Consider the following 16,622-nt stretch of genomic DNA (forward strand, 5'->3'; position numbering starts at 1 on the left):
TCTCCAAAATGTCACCTTTCCAGGAAACGAGAGAAATAGCTTTGATTTTTACAGCTGTAATTTGCAGAGTTTTCCGGCGAGAGAGAGTAATTCTTTCATGTTAATTCTACAAATACTGAACAATTTGAAGTATTTTTAGATCAAAGCAGCTAAAAAGAAGTCAAGGGAAAGTGGAAAAACTCTATGTGTATACACCAATGATTCTTAAGGCCAAAGTGAAAACATGGCCATTTCCCATCTCACAAAGACAAGACAAAACCTTGTTCCTTCAGCAACATTCTTATTAGTCACAGAAATTCTTAACCAGATCACATATTAGAAAGATGCCCGCATTTAATACTGAGGAATCATCTGGAGAACACAACAAACAGCATGACATCAGTCTGAAAGATTCATTCACAGAATTACAACAAACATCTTTCGTCAGGCAGGGAGTGACACAGAAGGGCCGACAGCCATTTAGCTATTTATACAGAGAAAATAAATACCGGCAATGTGATGAGTCTCATTCAATGACAAACCAGCAGTTAACAATATGGCACTCGAAGTCTGAATTCATCTCCGCACAGGCACAAAGCGACAGAAACATTTCCTCGGTCTGGAATTTCAAGACTTTATCTCTCCTAAATAAATGATAACTTGGCATGCTACATTAAGAAAAAATAAGAAATTCTCAGTAACGGAGAAGTCTGTCCATAGAATAGAGCCATGAAGGGAGAAGCATGCAGGATAAAAACAGCAAAATACAAGATGTATCACAACAGATTCTCAGGGGATTGTTTTTATAAGCTACTGTCAAATGAAAAGCCTCATTACTCCAGTTTTGGTATTATTCTTTTGAATATTGTATTTCAACTGACAGTCCAAGAGCTTCAGCGCAAATTCAAAACCTATTAGAGGAATCACTGGGAAGTTAGCCAGATTCTGGCTCTGTGCTGTCAGTGTATTTATTGGAAAAAGATGGGTTCCTCATCTGACAGCAGCGTTTCGCAGTTTCTGCTACACTCACAGTACTGCAAGAGGAGAGATCATCGCAGTGCACTGGTACACGACAGCACTGTATACTGAAAACATCACAACAGCTACAACGGTAGGACAGTTACTGATATTCAGGAAAACATGACAAAAATATAACATTGATCAAAGTCCATCCTAATTATAACTGTCCACATAGTCATTTCAGCTGTTTCTTTTGTTTTTAAAATGGCTGCTTTTGTCATCAGGCTCCAGACAGGCACCACAAATTACAATTATTTTATCTGACATCGGAATTGGTCCACTGAAATGTATTTCAAAACGAGATGATAAACAATAAAAAGCTGAGCTTCTCAGATCAAGGAGACAGTAGCTTAGTCTGGGTGGCAGGTTTACATTCTTGGCAATAACAGCACCTCTATTATGTTTTAAAGAAAAAGTAGACAGCCGTTCCAATCTGCAGCAAAGTGTGCTCAAATTATAAAACTCCACTGACTTTAACATTCCACCAAGAAAATACAATTTTGTGGATTTTTTTTGGAACATATAGTGAGTTTTTACAGTAACACTTGGCCGACATAGAATCAAAATGTAGAGATTTTACATTTACATTGGCCTTGGTCGTCACATTCATGTGAGTTAGCTGGAGTGGAGTTGCCGTTGCCGTATGTGTCCACTGTGTGGCACCGTGTAGGTATTCAGGCTTGTGCTCAGTGCAAGTTCTCCTCAGTGGAGAGGGCTGTAAAACTGACGTACTGCAGCACACTCTGTGTCTGGCTCCCAGCGGTGGCTGACTTGACGTCTTGCACACCAACCATAGAAGGGGGTTTTCAAATAGAGAGCTGGGGACTGTCACTGGCCCGTTCATCAAAACCCCACTTCAGGTCGAGGCTCCTGCAAGGATTTTCATGAAATGGCGATTACATCGAGTGACACAGGTTTAAATGCTCAAGGAAAAATATCTACATGAAAACGCATCAGCACTGTGATAACTGTGCATAATAGTAGTGTAGCCTTAGCATTCACCCTGGGAAGAGAGGGAAGAGTTAGTCTGGCTGTGTCCAAACTCACTAATCACGTGCCGAGCTCAGAGTTATGTGCCTCTACCAGCTATGCGCTCCTGATCCTAAACAACTAACGCTAACTCCATGATGACAGTTAACTGCATACAAACCATGGTGCTGTAAAATTTAAGTGATGCTGGAGTGTGTCGCATCAGTGGCTTTAATAGAGCCCATTGTATCAGTGCCACAAGTGATGCAGCATCGTGAAAACGATTCTAATCCGCAATTAGGTGCTTCACTCTTTCAAAATTGTCAATACTCTCAGTATATATGATGAAATGATTAACTCAAGTAAAAATCAAATAGGAACACTGAAAGTGAGTAGGCACACCAGAAAATGTCAATAGCAATCATAGTGACAGGAAGACTTTTCTTTAGCAGCCGAAGTGATCATCTCTCTCACCTGGTTATAGGTGGACATCAAACACTCCTTCCTCCACTGTCTCTATATCCTCTTCAGCAATTACTGATGGAGACAGAGAAGGTGAGGGCAAAGAAATGAGGAATAGATTTATCAAACAAATGGAAATGCAAAACACAGACTACAGCTAATGAAATGTGTGGCCTCTGTCTTTTTACCGCTCCAATTCATTTACCTGGCGCTCTTGTCTAGTCCACTGATCAAGCAGGTTCACAATGATTTAAAAAAAAAAAAATCAGAGCCAGGTAGGGCACCACTTTTGCTAATATCTGATGAAAACACTGCGTCTCTGAGTCACTGGCCTCGCTGTGGTGGACCGATCACATTTCCATTGCAAATTATACTCTCTTGTTTTAGAATATCTTCCAAATGTCAGTGCGCCATATGCTTGGAGGAAGACAAAAGCACCCTTCAAAAAGTGGAGGTGCTGCAGTGCCGAGAACGCGTTATAAAAATTACTCTAGGCTACACTTTTCTGAGAGGGCGACTACATTAGACGGTGTTTTGGATAAGAAAATGATATTTTTCTGCTAGTGTTTTTGTACATTTAAAGAATGCCAAGCAAATGAATTTTAATTTTCATTTGCTCTGCCAAGCAAATGAAAATTATAGTTTTCTGTTGAAAATGTTGGTTTTAGTTTAGTTTTTGCCTTTGCTTTGCTATGGTTACGCTTTGCAATAGAAAGAGATTAGATAAAAACTGATTTTAAATGCATTTTGACCTTTTAAAAACCAAAGCACCCCTCACCTGTGTCCTGCAGGCTGGGCGGAGTGTTGGCAGGCGGAGGGAAGCTAAAGGATCTGGCCTGGAGAGCCGGAGGCGTCTCATGGCTGATGCTCTTGGTCCTCTTCCGGCACTCGACAGCCAGGCGGCTCCGGCAGGCCTTGTGGCAGTTCACCCCACAGGCTGCCCCAAGAGCGTCCATGCGGCGGGAGAAGGGCGGCGGCAGGGAGAGGTGCCGGGAGAGGAGGAGAGGACGGGGGGGCCGTTGGAGGAGGAGGGGGAGGCGGGATGGGCAGGAGGTAGGGAAAGGCCAGGAGTATGGGGAAGACAGGGAGTGGGGTGGAGAGAGAGGGAGAGGGTCAGACAGATGGATGGGTGCCAACAGAGATGGGAGAGCTATTGGCGACAGGATAGTGCTTCTACATGCTATGCAGACACATGAACACTGGCACACACACACAGTGAGGCCGACTGTGCCCGACAACAACTCTGTCAACAAGGGGGGGTCTAAGAGGAGGGGAGCGATGGGTCATCCAGCAACACAGCAAGAAAACATGTGAGAGTCAAGTAACCTGAATACACACAGTCACACACACACACATACCTTACTAATTCCCCTACTCCTTGAAACCACTGGGGGGGGTATTCACTAGAATACTCTGTATAATACTTTCATATTTAATGGGCAATTATGAAAACGGTAGTGATCATCTCACGCAACTCTCCGCAGGACGGTCAGTGAGAATATTTCCCCAAAATATTGAGCTATTCTTTAAACAGAGAGGGCCAAAGGCAGGAGCAGTTGCTGTGATATCAGAGCCATAATGTGTTGATATGAAAGTGAGAATACTGGTATTGTGACAACACTACACCTATTAAAAACACTGAGATGCCTCTCATGTCCAAGGCTAAATATCTAACTATCTGAAGTACACTGCCCCAAAACAAACATCCAAGTGCACACATACGCACACGCACGCACACTCACACATTCAGAGCTCCTAACATGGGGGCGATTCATTTCAATTATGTCCCTGCCGCTCTCTACCTCCCTGAACACGGGCTAACAATGGTAATGTGGATGAATGGCTGTGGGGCTCCGTCATTGACTTACTCTGGTCTCATTAATGCACTGGAACAAGCCAGAACACTCACACACTCCCAGTCAGACACTCTTCCCGAGAGGAGGGGAGGTGGGAGAGCGTACGATTTGGGGCTACGCGTGGGTTCTGAGTATGCACATAGTAATGCCTGAATGTGTTTGTGCGGGTCTGCTTGTGTTTGCTCTTTTCACCTCCCTGCCATTTTTCCCTCCCTTTGTCTCAACAGCAGCAATTATGTGGTCATGTTGGTCTTTTAGAAACGGAATTACACCGTGTATAAAAGCTAAAATTAGTGTTTTGTTTTTTTGTTTTTTTAAGACTTCACCAGAAACCGTCACATTTGTTCAGAATAGGATATGTCTCTAATTAAGGCATTAGGCAGTGATCAGAGTGGTGCCTTTTTATTACTTCTAAACAGAAGATTCAGGGTGCTGTGTACGTTGCTAGTAACAGGCCGCGGGACCTCAAAGGCCCCGAGGAGCATTAATTACTCTAGTTGCTATGCAACTCCAATGTTTGATGACAACTTGCAAGCTATTTAAGAAGCGTTAGTTAGCCAACCAGAGATGAACCTGAATGACCGAGGAAGCAGTTCATATTGAGAACAGGAATGGACATGAGAGAGTTGGTAATTGAAATGCTCGTTTCTCAAGAGGAGAACGAGGAGAACATGAATACATTGCATCCGCTGACACACAGAGACATACATGTAAGTCCTCTTTCTCGGGCTATTGTTGAAATTGATATCGAAATTGAAACGATACTTGTAAACTCTTCCCAAAAATTAAAAAACCAAGGCTTGTGCAACCAAATAACCGAACAAAAGGTTCGGGGGCCCTCACTGACCCATTCACAAGGTCCAGCTATAATCAATGACTTCTTGCGGGACTCTTGAAAACTGCGTGATTTGCATTTCAGATTTGGCATCATTTTCAAAGCTGTTGCTTGACATGTATATGGAAACATGTGCAGTGCAAGTTAGTCAGTGTGCTGAATGCCCGCAGATTATCCCCACGTAATTTCTAGCGTCAGCACAGGGTGGCACATCCGTAGAGGGCGAAGGAGGAAACTTAATGTGAGCTTTTGAAGCTAATGACGGCGAGGATGAGAGGACGGGAGGCCTTGCAGGTTGCTCAACTGTGTGTATGTACATTTGTGAAATGAACCAGCTTCCTCAAACACTGGTCGGTTGGGAGCCCTGAAAGGGCAAATACTCCTGTATTGTGGTCTCAGGTGATGGAGCCTACCCAGCTGTTAGTGAGCAGAGCTTTGTGTGTGGACATACAGTAATAGAGCATGATATTTCTGTGTTGATAACATTTACTCTGTGGATCTTTATCTACAGAGAGTATGTGTGTGTGTGTGTGTGTGTGTGTGTGTGTGTGTGTGTGTGTGTGTGTGTGTGTGTGTGTGTGTGTGTGTGTGTGTGTGTGTGTGTGTGTGTGTGCTTGTGATGACTGGGATTCAAAGGAGGCGTCAAATAGAATCACTAATTCTCTGAAGGCTGTACCCTGCTGGGTGGAACACACACATCTGTGCAGCAGATGTAGGACTAAAAGAAGTGCTCTCTTACCTTTACACTTATAGCCTTGCTTATAGAAGCCCCATATCTACAAAAAGAGAGAGAGAAAGAAAAAGGGCAGTCTTCATTAGGATGAGTTTTCATTTTGTTTCCACCTAGGAAAGACGGATGTTGAAGTAATGAAAATGACGCATTAATCACAGCATTGTCAGATGAAAGAAAGGGAAAGAGTAGGGTCAACAAATGCTCCTCTGTACTGTATGGCCAAAGATTTTTAATGACCACAGGTAGAGCTTTCGTCCACAGAATTATTCAATTTCTAGCAACTGCACCTCAGTTTTTAACATCGTCATGAGGTGTGGATATTTGTAATGAAACAAAACAGCAGGTAATAATATATATTCCTTCTCAATGATAAGTTAAAGCTAATTAACAATGTAATGTGGTGAACAGGGACTGATTTTTTTTTTAAATGTCGGTCTTTGTTTTAGGAACCCTCCAACATTTTTTAGCCTTGGCTGCCCAAACACAACTTTTAAATAACAAAACTCACATTCTTGTTTTTGCAAAGTGTGTGTGCCTTTTTTGTCAGCCACCTCTGTTTGCACCACTTGCTTTACAACAGTTTCCAAACCACCACCACAATGTTTTGTATTAGCTATCTCGAGTAAGTTTCAAGTCTCTAAGCTGTGGTGAGCTGTAAACTGAGACGAATGGAAAGCAATAACTGCCTGAAACATAGGAAATTAATCTAAAAACTTGTGCTTTGGCAAATGGTTGGCCGTAAAGAGAACGTACACACAATTAGCAGTTAATGGGCTAAAACATGTTAAAACCCCGATATATTTCCCATCTAGATATACCCCATTGATGCCAAGGAAGGAAAAAAGCAAATGACGAAAGGAGCACAATGGAACAGAGAGAGATGTAGGGTGAGAGAGAGACAGAGGGAAAGAAAGGTGAGAGAGAGAGGAGGTTGGCGGGACAGAGGGGTCGGAGGGGGACCGAGATCAAGCGGCATGCGGGGAGCGCACAGACAGTGGGGGAACAATGACATGAAAGAGCCGAGCTGGAGATCACACACTGCACTGACACATCTGAGGGGGCACAAAATATCCTGACCCCTTCGCGCACACACGCACACACACACATGCGCACACACCACGGACGCACACACATACACACACACGCGCGCACACACCACGGACGCACACACATACACACACACACACACACACACACACACACACACACACACACACACACACACACACACACACACACACACACACACACACGGCACAGACGCACACACAAAATCTATATGCCTGCATGCAAACGCATACACCCGTAGAGGCGCAGATATACACAAATAAAGACACACGCACACACACACAGTGGGAAACCATGAGCACAGTTGGTCTACAACAAAGAGAAGTTGGTTACTGAACATCTAAACACAAGTATCATCGCAGCTCTGCCTACACTGACTGACCTTTACTGCCTCTGTAGACGGTGAAACACAATGCACTACAAACAACCACTGAAAACACACTTGTTATTTTCCTTTGACAATACGAAAGATGCACTCTGTGAGATAAGCTTCTATTTTTGGACTCCTTCACTGACGTCTCCTTGTATGCTTACAAGCCTTTGAATCAGTATGTTGCCTGCGAGCGAGCATGAAACTTGAGTTGACATGTTAGATGTCAATGTGTTTAAAATGAAATGTGACAAGCAGTATGTATTTAATTACTGTTTAATTACTGCGGGTACATTCACGCAATATTGGATGTTTCCTTACTCTAGCAGAGGATTTCGAATGAAGTTGAAAGTCAAACCTTTTTTCCATGAGTAAAGAATTTATGAGTTGCTGTTACAGCTACAAAAAGTGCTTCAAAACCAAATTACTTCTACATTTTACTACCAGACATTAAGAATAGCATAAATCACTTGTCATTCTGTTCCTGCCTTCCTGAATTGTTGGATATTACAGCGCTGACAGGCAGATAATCAGACAACTAAAAGAAAAAAGAACAAGAAGCCTCCTCTAAAGGTCACTAATTAACAGATTATATTAAGCTGGCGTATTACAGGGTATTTTGTTGTGACTATTTCTTGGATGGGAGCAGTGACTTCCTAGAGTCCTTTGGTCATCATGAGGTTGCCAGGGAACCAATGGGGACAGGCCACCTTCTCCTGGGCGTACTGTGGCATCATACTTAGTGGACATAGACATATGAGAGGGATGGTATCAATCTTCTCAACTAACCCTCATCAAGAAAACAAATAAGTCTTAAAATGTCAAACTGTTCCTTTAACTGCTGTAATGTGCTAACAGTGAAAAAGGGCATTGCTGTCACTCAAACGTAAAGCATCCTCAAATCAAAGTCAAATCCCTCCTCCACTGAAAGCATGACACAAACAGGAGTGTGCACGTTGCTGACGTGATGCTGACTTGACTAATAGACAGTGCCATAACTCATGCAAATTACCAAGCGGATGAGCTGCGTAAGTTCAACAAGCAGTGCACGTCTTCAACTTGCTTGGACGTCAACGGAGGAAAATTGTTGCAAAGGGAACAGAGTTCCATTGTGTTTAGCTGAAGTTGCGGGGACCGGAGACAGATTTGTTTGGGCACACCCCTCTCCACTGCCAAAAATCTGTGAGTCAGCTGGATAAGGTCACCCAAACATGTCCATGTCAGGTTTGCTTACAAGGGCTGGTTTGCAATCTCAACGCACCAAATAAATAGAAGAAGAAAGATTTGGAGCTGGGAAATCAATCGCTAGGTGTGATCACCTCAAAGAAAAATAAACGCTCCGGATATTGTTGCTTCATTTTTGGACAGATTGCATAGACAGACAGACTGTAATAACCCATTTTTAGTAGTAAAAAAAATTTTAAATGCTCTGATTGACTTTTTTTCATGTCAAGTTGAGCCTTTGTGACAATCTGTGAAAACGTCAACAGTAAGAGATGAAGGAAGAGATTTATGTCGACTTTTCTTATTCTGATTGCATGAAGCCAACAAAAACCCAAAGAGGCTTGTGCATCACGCCCTGCAATCTCTCATATAAACATGCTCTGGGCCTCTGGCTAAACACTCGCTTTATCCTCCTGAGATGCAAAAACTCACACGTGGTACAGTGTCTCCTCGCTTTGTGCGTTTAGTAAAACTAATCTGTGTGCCATTAATTAGGATGTAAGGCCAAAGGTGGCTGCAGGCCAAAACAGTAGAAGATTACGAAGATCCATGTGAGGCGCTGCAGGTGAGTGAACTCTTCGGTGTTTACAGGGGGCCCGGCTTGGCTTGTACAGCGTGTTTTAGACAAGTGCTGAAAAATGGGCTGCGGGATTATATTGTTTTTGCACAGGAGCCAAGAGGAAAGCACAAAGCAGGCAAATGAGGAAGTAGCTGGTGCATGTACCTCTGCCACACACACACACACACACACACACACACACACACACACACACACACACATTAAAAGGAAGGAGCACGCTGTCAGAGTCCTTATCTTTCCCTGCTCTCCATTCCCAGTTTCCCCTCATGCTGGTTTGAAAATGCCTGAGCTTCCCCTGGAGAATGAATGTGTGTGCACAGGAGTGTGTGTCTAAAAGTGTGCTCCTCCGAGTGTTAATGAAAGTTTATACACATCATCTATGACCTACTTCGCTTTGGAGCATTACAATATCTCTCTAGCTTATATGAAGTATAGAGAAATGAAAGGGATGTCATATCACCGTCTCCAGTTCAATGTGAGGGCCCTGTTCCTGTTCTCATTAGAGCCGAGTGCTGACTCACTGTCTGTGTCCAAATAACACAGAGCTCCTAGGGGGACTTTGGGAATGTTAAGGGCCAGAGGACACACACACACACACACACACAGAAGGGTTATCATCTCGTCCTTTTACCTTCCTCCCAAATTACCCAGAATGCAACTTCAGCAGCATGGGGTTGTATCTCAAAGTAATTGGCATAGCCCTGACCTGACAGGAGGAACCTCTGAGAGATGGGGCTATCATGCACTGCTGAGACAAATAATGAAGTGCAGATAGTCTGTGCAGCTACATGGCAGTGGAATGGCAGGGTGAGCGCAGCCGACCTTTGACCTTTGACCGCACAAGCTATGACACTTGCCATCGATTGGGTTAGTGAAGAAATCAATGCATTTGAAAACACAAAAGCAATCAAAACAGAGATCGATATTTGTTTAAGACCTTCACAGGAGCCTGAGGGGTTCATAACTCATAAAGCTGAGTCAGTATTTATAACTTATCCATATCCAACTATTGCATGTACAACATTTTGTGTAATTTTACTGTCAACTGTGTTCAGAAGTGAGAAAAACACAGGCTCAAAATAGGATTAGTGTTGACATCGAGTATTGGGTCTTTACTCACAAAGCCGGCGCAGTGTTCACAGAAAGTAGGCTTCACGTAGGTGGTTTCGGTGAAAGTGTGGATGAAGCCCATCTTGCAGTTAAGCAGAGAGCTGGCTTTCATAAAGTAGTCTATCATCTCTTCTCTGCTGATCTTCCCATCTCTGTGAGAGGACGCAGAAGACGGGAGAGACATGTGAGTTTGCAACAGATTGGGCGAGTTAGCACTGCTGGCTCCGTCTGTAAACGGCATGGATCTGTCTGTGTGACCCTGCGACTCACTGGTTCTTGTCCAGTTCTCCGAACTTGCTGAGGTAAGGGAAGTTGTTCCTTATTGCTTCAAATTCGTCCCTGGAGATGTGGCCGTCACCGTCTGTGTCAAAGTTCTTGAAGACTGACTGTAAGCGAGAGGGCTCTGATGGTTATTTTCAACGTGAATTCAACTATAACTATATATACAGTTTGACTTTACCCTTTATAAGATTTTTTGTTGTTGTTGTTTGCTGATTTCCAACAGCAAAACTTGAAGCAATGCAGTGTGAAAGTCTTCTTTTCCCCACTGGTTATCACTTTTGTGAATGAAACAGGTAGGCTTAATGAAACAATTTGGGGCACTGATTATGCTAATAATCCAATCTTACAAACACGCAACTACTAATGAACAGGTCTCATTCATCAGGCTTTGCAGCTCTGTGCTCATATGAGAGAGTCTCGTGGAAAAAAGCACAAGAAGTCTAGGATAAGAATACAAACATGTTGCTGCACCAAGCCCACTGAAAGCAAGTGCAATGTGACCACACCTCATCAGAAGACTACAAACTTGTCTCCTGGAGAGGTATGCGAGTCATGTATCCATTTAATGCTCCTGCTGTCAAATGTACCAAAAATACACTTTTGAAATTATTTTTGCATTTCGGCAAAAATTCTTGTATTATTGAAATCCCATGGGTTTTGAAAGGATTTTAAGCAGTCCAGGCTGATAAAATGTTTTAAGCCCAAAGGGAACCATGTAATCCTCAAATTCCAGGAAAAAAAAACACATAAAAATCACCAAAATAGTGTTGCATGGTTTTTAAATGAGCCACCCAGTCTGTGAAAGATTACTAGCAATTTTACCTTAGAGCCGAGAGCACTTCACAGACGTCAAGATAGTGGTGGAGAGGATAACAACAGATAATTCATCCTTAGCCTTGCAGTGCCATCACATTGGACCCCACAGGTTACAGTTAGCCCTGAGGGAGGGGAATGCATATCGGCTGAGAAACTCACCTCCACCATCTTCTCTATGTGTTTCTTGATGATCGTCGGGTCTGCGTTGGGCTTCACCGACACAGCCCACTCATCGATCATGGTGGGCTTGGGGTCAGGCGCGGGGACGGGGCTGGAGTTCTGCTACGGCCGATGAGAAACCAAATACCATGAGATCAATATCAACACGGGGAAGAAGAAGCTGTCATCTTACAAAGAAAAGGAAAAAGAAGGAGAGGACAGCTGCTGTAAAGAGCAGCAGTCAGGGCTTACTACAGTGGATCAGAACATCACGAGAGAATGAAAATAAAGATTTCCAATATGCCTTTGTGATGCTTTTCTTTATACCACTCAATATACACTCGGAGCATCCACACTATCATAGGGCAGATATGGGTTCTGAAAGCCAATTGGGAAATTTAGCAGAAAATTAAATCCTTCAAACAACCCCACAGAATTCAATACTTTAAGGAAGAAACATTGTCTAAAACATTCGCAGCATCATAGGACTCTAAACCTCTCCTCTACTTATGGGCTAGCAGCTTCATAAAGCAGGTGACACCTCTCAAAAGGTGCAGTGAATATCATGACCATCCATCATATCGAGACAGTAGTAGGGTGGGATATATCACTGCCACATATGGGATATTTGTAAAAAAAAAAAAAAAAAGAAAAAAAAGAAGAAGAAAAGCGTGGGACCAATAGTGTACATCTGTGAGCTGCTCACCACTGGCTTTCGTGGTTCTCTCTGTAGAGACATCTGGTAGATCTCCTCCTCTGTGTGGTACTGGTCCAGAGATACCTGCACAGAGCAGAGCACAGGGCCGTGTAAACCTCCGACAGAATCTCCACGACACACCGAGGTAGATGTTCACAGAAGCATTCATTTCGCCACTTTGTCCATGAACGTCTCTGTCTTCATACAACTCACCTCAGTGAGAAAAGTTTGTAGTACTGGCATGACACAAACTAAACATTTATGTTAAGAACTGAGTTTATTTGGGTTTATATGGTTTATTACTGTACGCTCTGCTACATCCCAGGGGTTCACCAGTGTCCAACAATTGGATAGCTGATTGCCATCTTAACATTTTACATATCGTTATCAGTGCTTTCGCTATTAAACATTTGTGGTTATGAGACACTGTTACCTTTCAATAGTATGAGATTTCTGGTTGAAACTATCAACATAAACATCCAAAACCACATTATGTACAGGTGCATAGTAGTTAAAAAAAAACTGCTTCTGTATAATTAATTTCTTTTTTTTTTTTTGAATATTTGTTCAGATACACATCATCTGATGCTTTTGTGCTTTTCCATTAACGTTCACACTGAAAATGAACACATGGGCTGGTTATAGCATACATTTATATGTAACTTGTGAAAAGTTGTAGTCATGACTGTAAGTGACATTATCAAAAAAAAAAAGTAGCAGTGATGCTCCAGTGACTTAACTTCCACCATGCAAGAAAATGAGTTTCCTGTAGTATTTGCATGTTCAAATACTATAATGCTGTCTTTTAAATATTATGCCTGCAGAGAGGAGTCTGGCAAAGATTTAATTGTGCATTCCTAATATTTAAACCCTAAATGCTTCTGGTTGAAAACGTACTAATGACCCAACACATACAAAGTAAAATTCAGAATGATGATAAAATAATAAAATCAGAATATTTGGATACTTTTTATTGACTGCCACATGTAATAAGCCACTGCACCCACTGTTGGCCTTGAATTATTTTCTCTATTGTCTTACTGTAATTGTGTTTCCTGGGCGTCACTGAGTTGAAGTTGTAAGTGCAGAAGGAAGAAAGGGATTTGTTTCTTGTTTGGCCTTCTGATTTACAGTAGAGAGGCCTGCAGTATTTCAGGGCAAAGGTTGACTGTTAATTGTTCACCACATTCAGGATGACATCATAAAATCTCCTTCTTTTGAATCATAGAGGAGGAAAATAGTATTTTAAACCTATGTGGTTTGCTTATTTTAGCTCCATACACAGGCATGCCTTCATTTTTTCATTATTTTTGAAAGATTTATCGATGTTCTTCCCTTTTCCTTGCTGTGAGCCAAGTAGGACTCAGGCTAGATCAACTCCAATAAGCACTGACATAATATAATTGGGTATTGACTAGCAAACTTCCCTGGTGCCCCTAAGCGCCAAAGCCTGTCAAGTTGTTCTCTTTCATTTTTACAGAAAAAAAAAGGGGGGATCCAGCTGCAATCTCATACAAACATCTGCAGCCAGATTGAGTAATTGATCTCTTGGGATCGTTTAAACTCCCCATCTCAAACTCATGAAACTCTCACCTGCATCTGCCAAAAAATACCGATGCACACAAAGGAGTTTAGTGTGAAGTGCTAAAACACCACCTCAGCTTTCATACTGAAGCGAAGGCAGCAACAAAGCTGAGATCAGTCTCACTCAGTATTTCCACTTTGAGAACTCCTACTAAATATAACGTGAAGCATCATGCTGTGATTCTGCCGGAGAATATCCTGATTTATTTGAGCTGTAGCTGCACTAAACTGTTTGCTCAAATATTGGTAACTCTCACTTAAAGTATAATTTTCGTAATACCAGTGGTTAAATGATGCCTTGTTAAATGATGCCTTTTCCCACATGTAATTTATTTTGAGTTTAAGCCAAAATACTGCTTTGGTGAATCTAGTTTAAATTTCCTACTATCATTTCACATGTCAAGCTGAATGTATTAGATGAGGCAACAACATGTTTTTGATGGATTATATCCTGGTGGATGCTTCCAATTCTTCCTGCTGGTGTTTGGTGATTGACAGTGTGCAATATATGGAGCGAGGGAGCGAAGGGTTGTCAGCTAGGACAGACAAAGAGTCTGTGGAGGAGGATCCAAGATTACTGTTCTGAAGAAACACTTTGACAGTTTAACAGTAATGATATTTTGATGAGACTCTTTATTCCAATAGCTCTTTTCATACAGTACTTCACAACTAAGAGAAAACACAGACCAAATCAGTAAAACTGAACTATCACAATGTAGTAATTCGATCTCTCAAGTAAAAGGCTTTACTGCAAAAGTGTTGAGATTTAAAAGGCAACACTGATTCTACTGGGATCCTCTTTCGGGTTTTTTCAAAGTCAAAAAGCCCTTCAGTCTTTAATGAGGACGCAGTAACAGACAGGAGGTTTCAGTGCAGGTGAACAGTTTAAAGTTCAGTGAAGTTCAGTGAAGAGATGCTGAAACAGGGGCCGTGACTCTTTGTCCTGGATAAAAGCACCAGATAGCAATGTCAGAGTAGTGAACAAAGATGTAGACGTGAAGTAGTCATCTCTACATTACTGAATGTTAGTGTTAAGACCGTATATACCATCTATTTATTACGATTCATTTTTTTATTTATCCAGGAATTTTACACATGGAGTTCAGTTGACTCATTATTAGGAAATGTAGGATCTAGTGTTTTGGGGATTGACTCATACTAAGGACTAAATGTCAGGATATCTCCTACCCCTTTAAAATGTGTTTACAAATTGGGCAGAAATGTATTTATTGTAAAGACTTTGTTTCAGCTCATCTAATTATAATAATTATCACCTCCCAACATCATTTAACTAGTGTCAATTATTTCTCCTGTTTCTACTACATCCTTCTTCTCATTTTCAACATAATCAATGTTTTAATAGTAAACTCTGTAACCATTTCTAGCAGTCATATACTATTTATTACTCAACGGTGATGTACTGGCTGCTCGGACCACTCTGGACCATATCTGCTTTGGACATCTGAAAGCTTTGAACTTTAATGTTCATGCTTTGAATTGCTTTGGTTACATATAATCTCTGGCCTTTGTCTGTACAAAGATTTTTGGCCGAGCTGCCTACAGTACAGTCTGTCTGACCATGAGCCAAAGAGAGAGTAACAGACTGCCTGTTACGCCGGCTGGACAGAAAGTCTTGGTCCCTCTCAAAGTTTTTCCTCCTACTTCACTGCTGTCTGGGTGGTTAATGAATGCTTTTGTATTCTGATGAATAACAACCTCACAGTACCTGACGCAGGACCTGATTTTGCCCAGTACACGCTGTTTTTTTGTGGGTACATCTTTAATCCAAGCCAAACATTCAGCTTGGACTCCACACATACACATTTGATCCTGTCTTTGCACCCACCGTAAGCAAGTTGAGCAGGTCTGTGTTGGCATCTGTGTTTGGCGGTGTGGTCTGGATGAGCGCCAGCTCTTGAAGGATGGCGTACAGCTGCTGGGTCTTAGCCAGGTTGACCCGTGTTTTCTCTTTGTCTGCCCAGTCTGGCAGCGCCACGTGCACGGCTATCAGGTCTTTCAGGTGCACGCCAAGGATGGGGAAGCGGAAGCCAGAGCACTCGGAGAAGCGCTTGCGGTATTGGCTGTAGTTCCCACATGATGTCACCAGTTCAATGAGGTTGTTAAAGACCTGTAGTTGAGGGAATGAAGGGGGATGAAATTCATTTGAGAAGAAAGGATGACACAACAGAATGGAATGAGGTGAGAGTTGGCAGGAAACAGAGGGCCTGTCTCAAGAGATATTTGTTTAGAAGAATCAAAAAACATTCTGGAAAACTTTTCTCCAGATGGCCTTAGATAACTGACAAAACACAGTAACTCCCCCAACTGTTGCATTTAACTTTCCAGTCATATGGCTCAAATTCATAGTTTTAAAAAGCCACTGTGTAGGCGTAATGGGCACAGATAAGTAGCTTGGCAGCTCACACAGCGGAGATGTGGATTGCGGAATCAAGATTCAATAACACTTGTTAGCTAAATGCATCGACATGCAGTGAACATTGAATTTTCCTGGTTGCGTTTGGCTGTGGCTGCCAAAAATAGATCTGTGATGGTTGAGAGGACAGTGGCAACTACTGCACCTTGTTGGTCTCAGTGCTGATGTGGGCCTGCGTGTCTTTGAGACGGGAGATGGAGCTGTTGCTGAGGCCGCCCACCACCGCCATCAGTGTGTTGAAGTTCTGCAACTGCAGCAGCTTCTGTCAAAGGAGAATGAGGAAATATTAGGGGCAACTGAACATGTAAGCCACTGCAAAATAGGATTTTATACTAATAGGAAAGAGAGAAAATGGTGTAGGTTATGAATGGATAGAAAGACAGTCAGAAAGATACAGCAATGAAATATAAAAGCTTTAGAAGGAAAAGCCAGAGACTTTTGGAA

At 42.3% G+C, this 16,622-nt stretch overlaps 1 protein-coding gene across 2 annotated transcripts in view; it reads right to left on the reverse strand.

Annotated features, from left to right (window-relative positions):
• Positions 1–302: 302 nt before the first annotated feature.
• Positions 303–16,622, reverse strand: part of LOC120797441 (RAS guanyl-releasing protein 2-like) — a 32,944-nt gene continuing 16,624 nt past the window's right edge. Inside the window, exons 8-17 of one of the 2 annotated variants that reach the window (XM_040141126.1) lie at positions 16,324–16,440; positions 15,591–15,872; positions 12,170–12,244; positions 11,464–11,583; positions 10,477–10,592; positions 10,217–10,358; positions 5,861–5,897; positions 3,209–3,367; positions 2,443–2,505; positions 303–1,869 (exon numbers count right to left, since the gene is read on the reverse strand). In XM_040141126.1, the coding sequence (XP_039997060.1) occupies positions 2,447–2,505; positions 3,209–3,367; positions 5,861–5,897; positions 10,217–10,358; positions 10,477–10,592; positions 11,464–11,583; positions 12,170–12,244; positions 15,591–15,872; positions 16,324–16,440 (1,107 nt within the window). In that variant the 3' untranslated portion in view covers positions 303–1,869; positions 2,443–2,446. Of the gene's footprint in view, positions 1,870–2,442; positions 2,506–3,208; positions 3,368–5,860; positions 5,898–10,216; positions 10,359–10,476; positions 10,593–11,463; positions 11,587–12,169; positions 12,245–15,590; positions 15,873–16,323; positions 16,441–16,622 lie in introns of both variants that reach the window. The other variant, XM_040141125.1, reaches the window with a different exon arrangement.

This window comes from Xiphias gladius, chromosome 12, assembly GCF_016859285.1.
Source record: "Xiphias gladius isolate SHS-SW01 ecotype Sanya breed wild chromosome 12, ASM1685928v1, whole genome shotgun sequence".
In the NCBI taxonomy this organism is placed as follows: Eukaryota; Metazoa; Chordata; class Actinopteri; order Istiophoriformes; family Xiphiidae; genus Xiphias; species Xiphias gladius.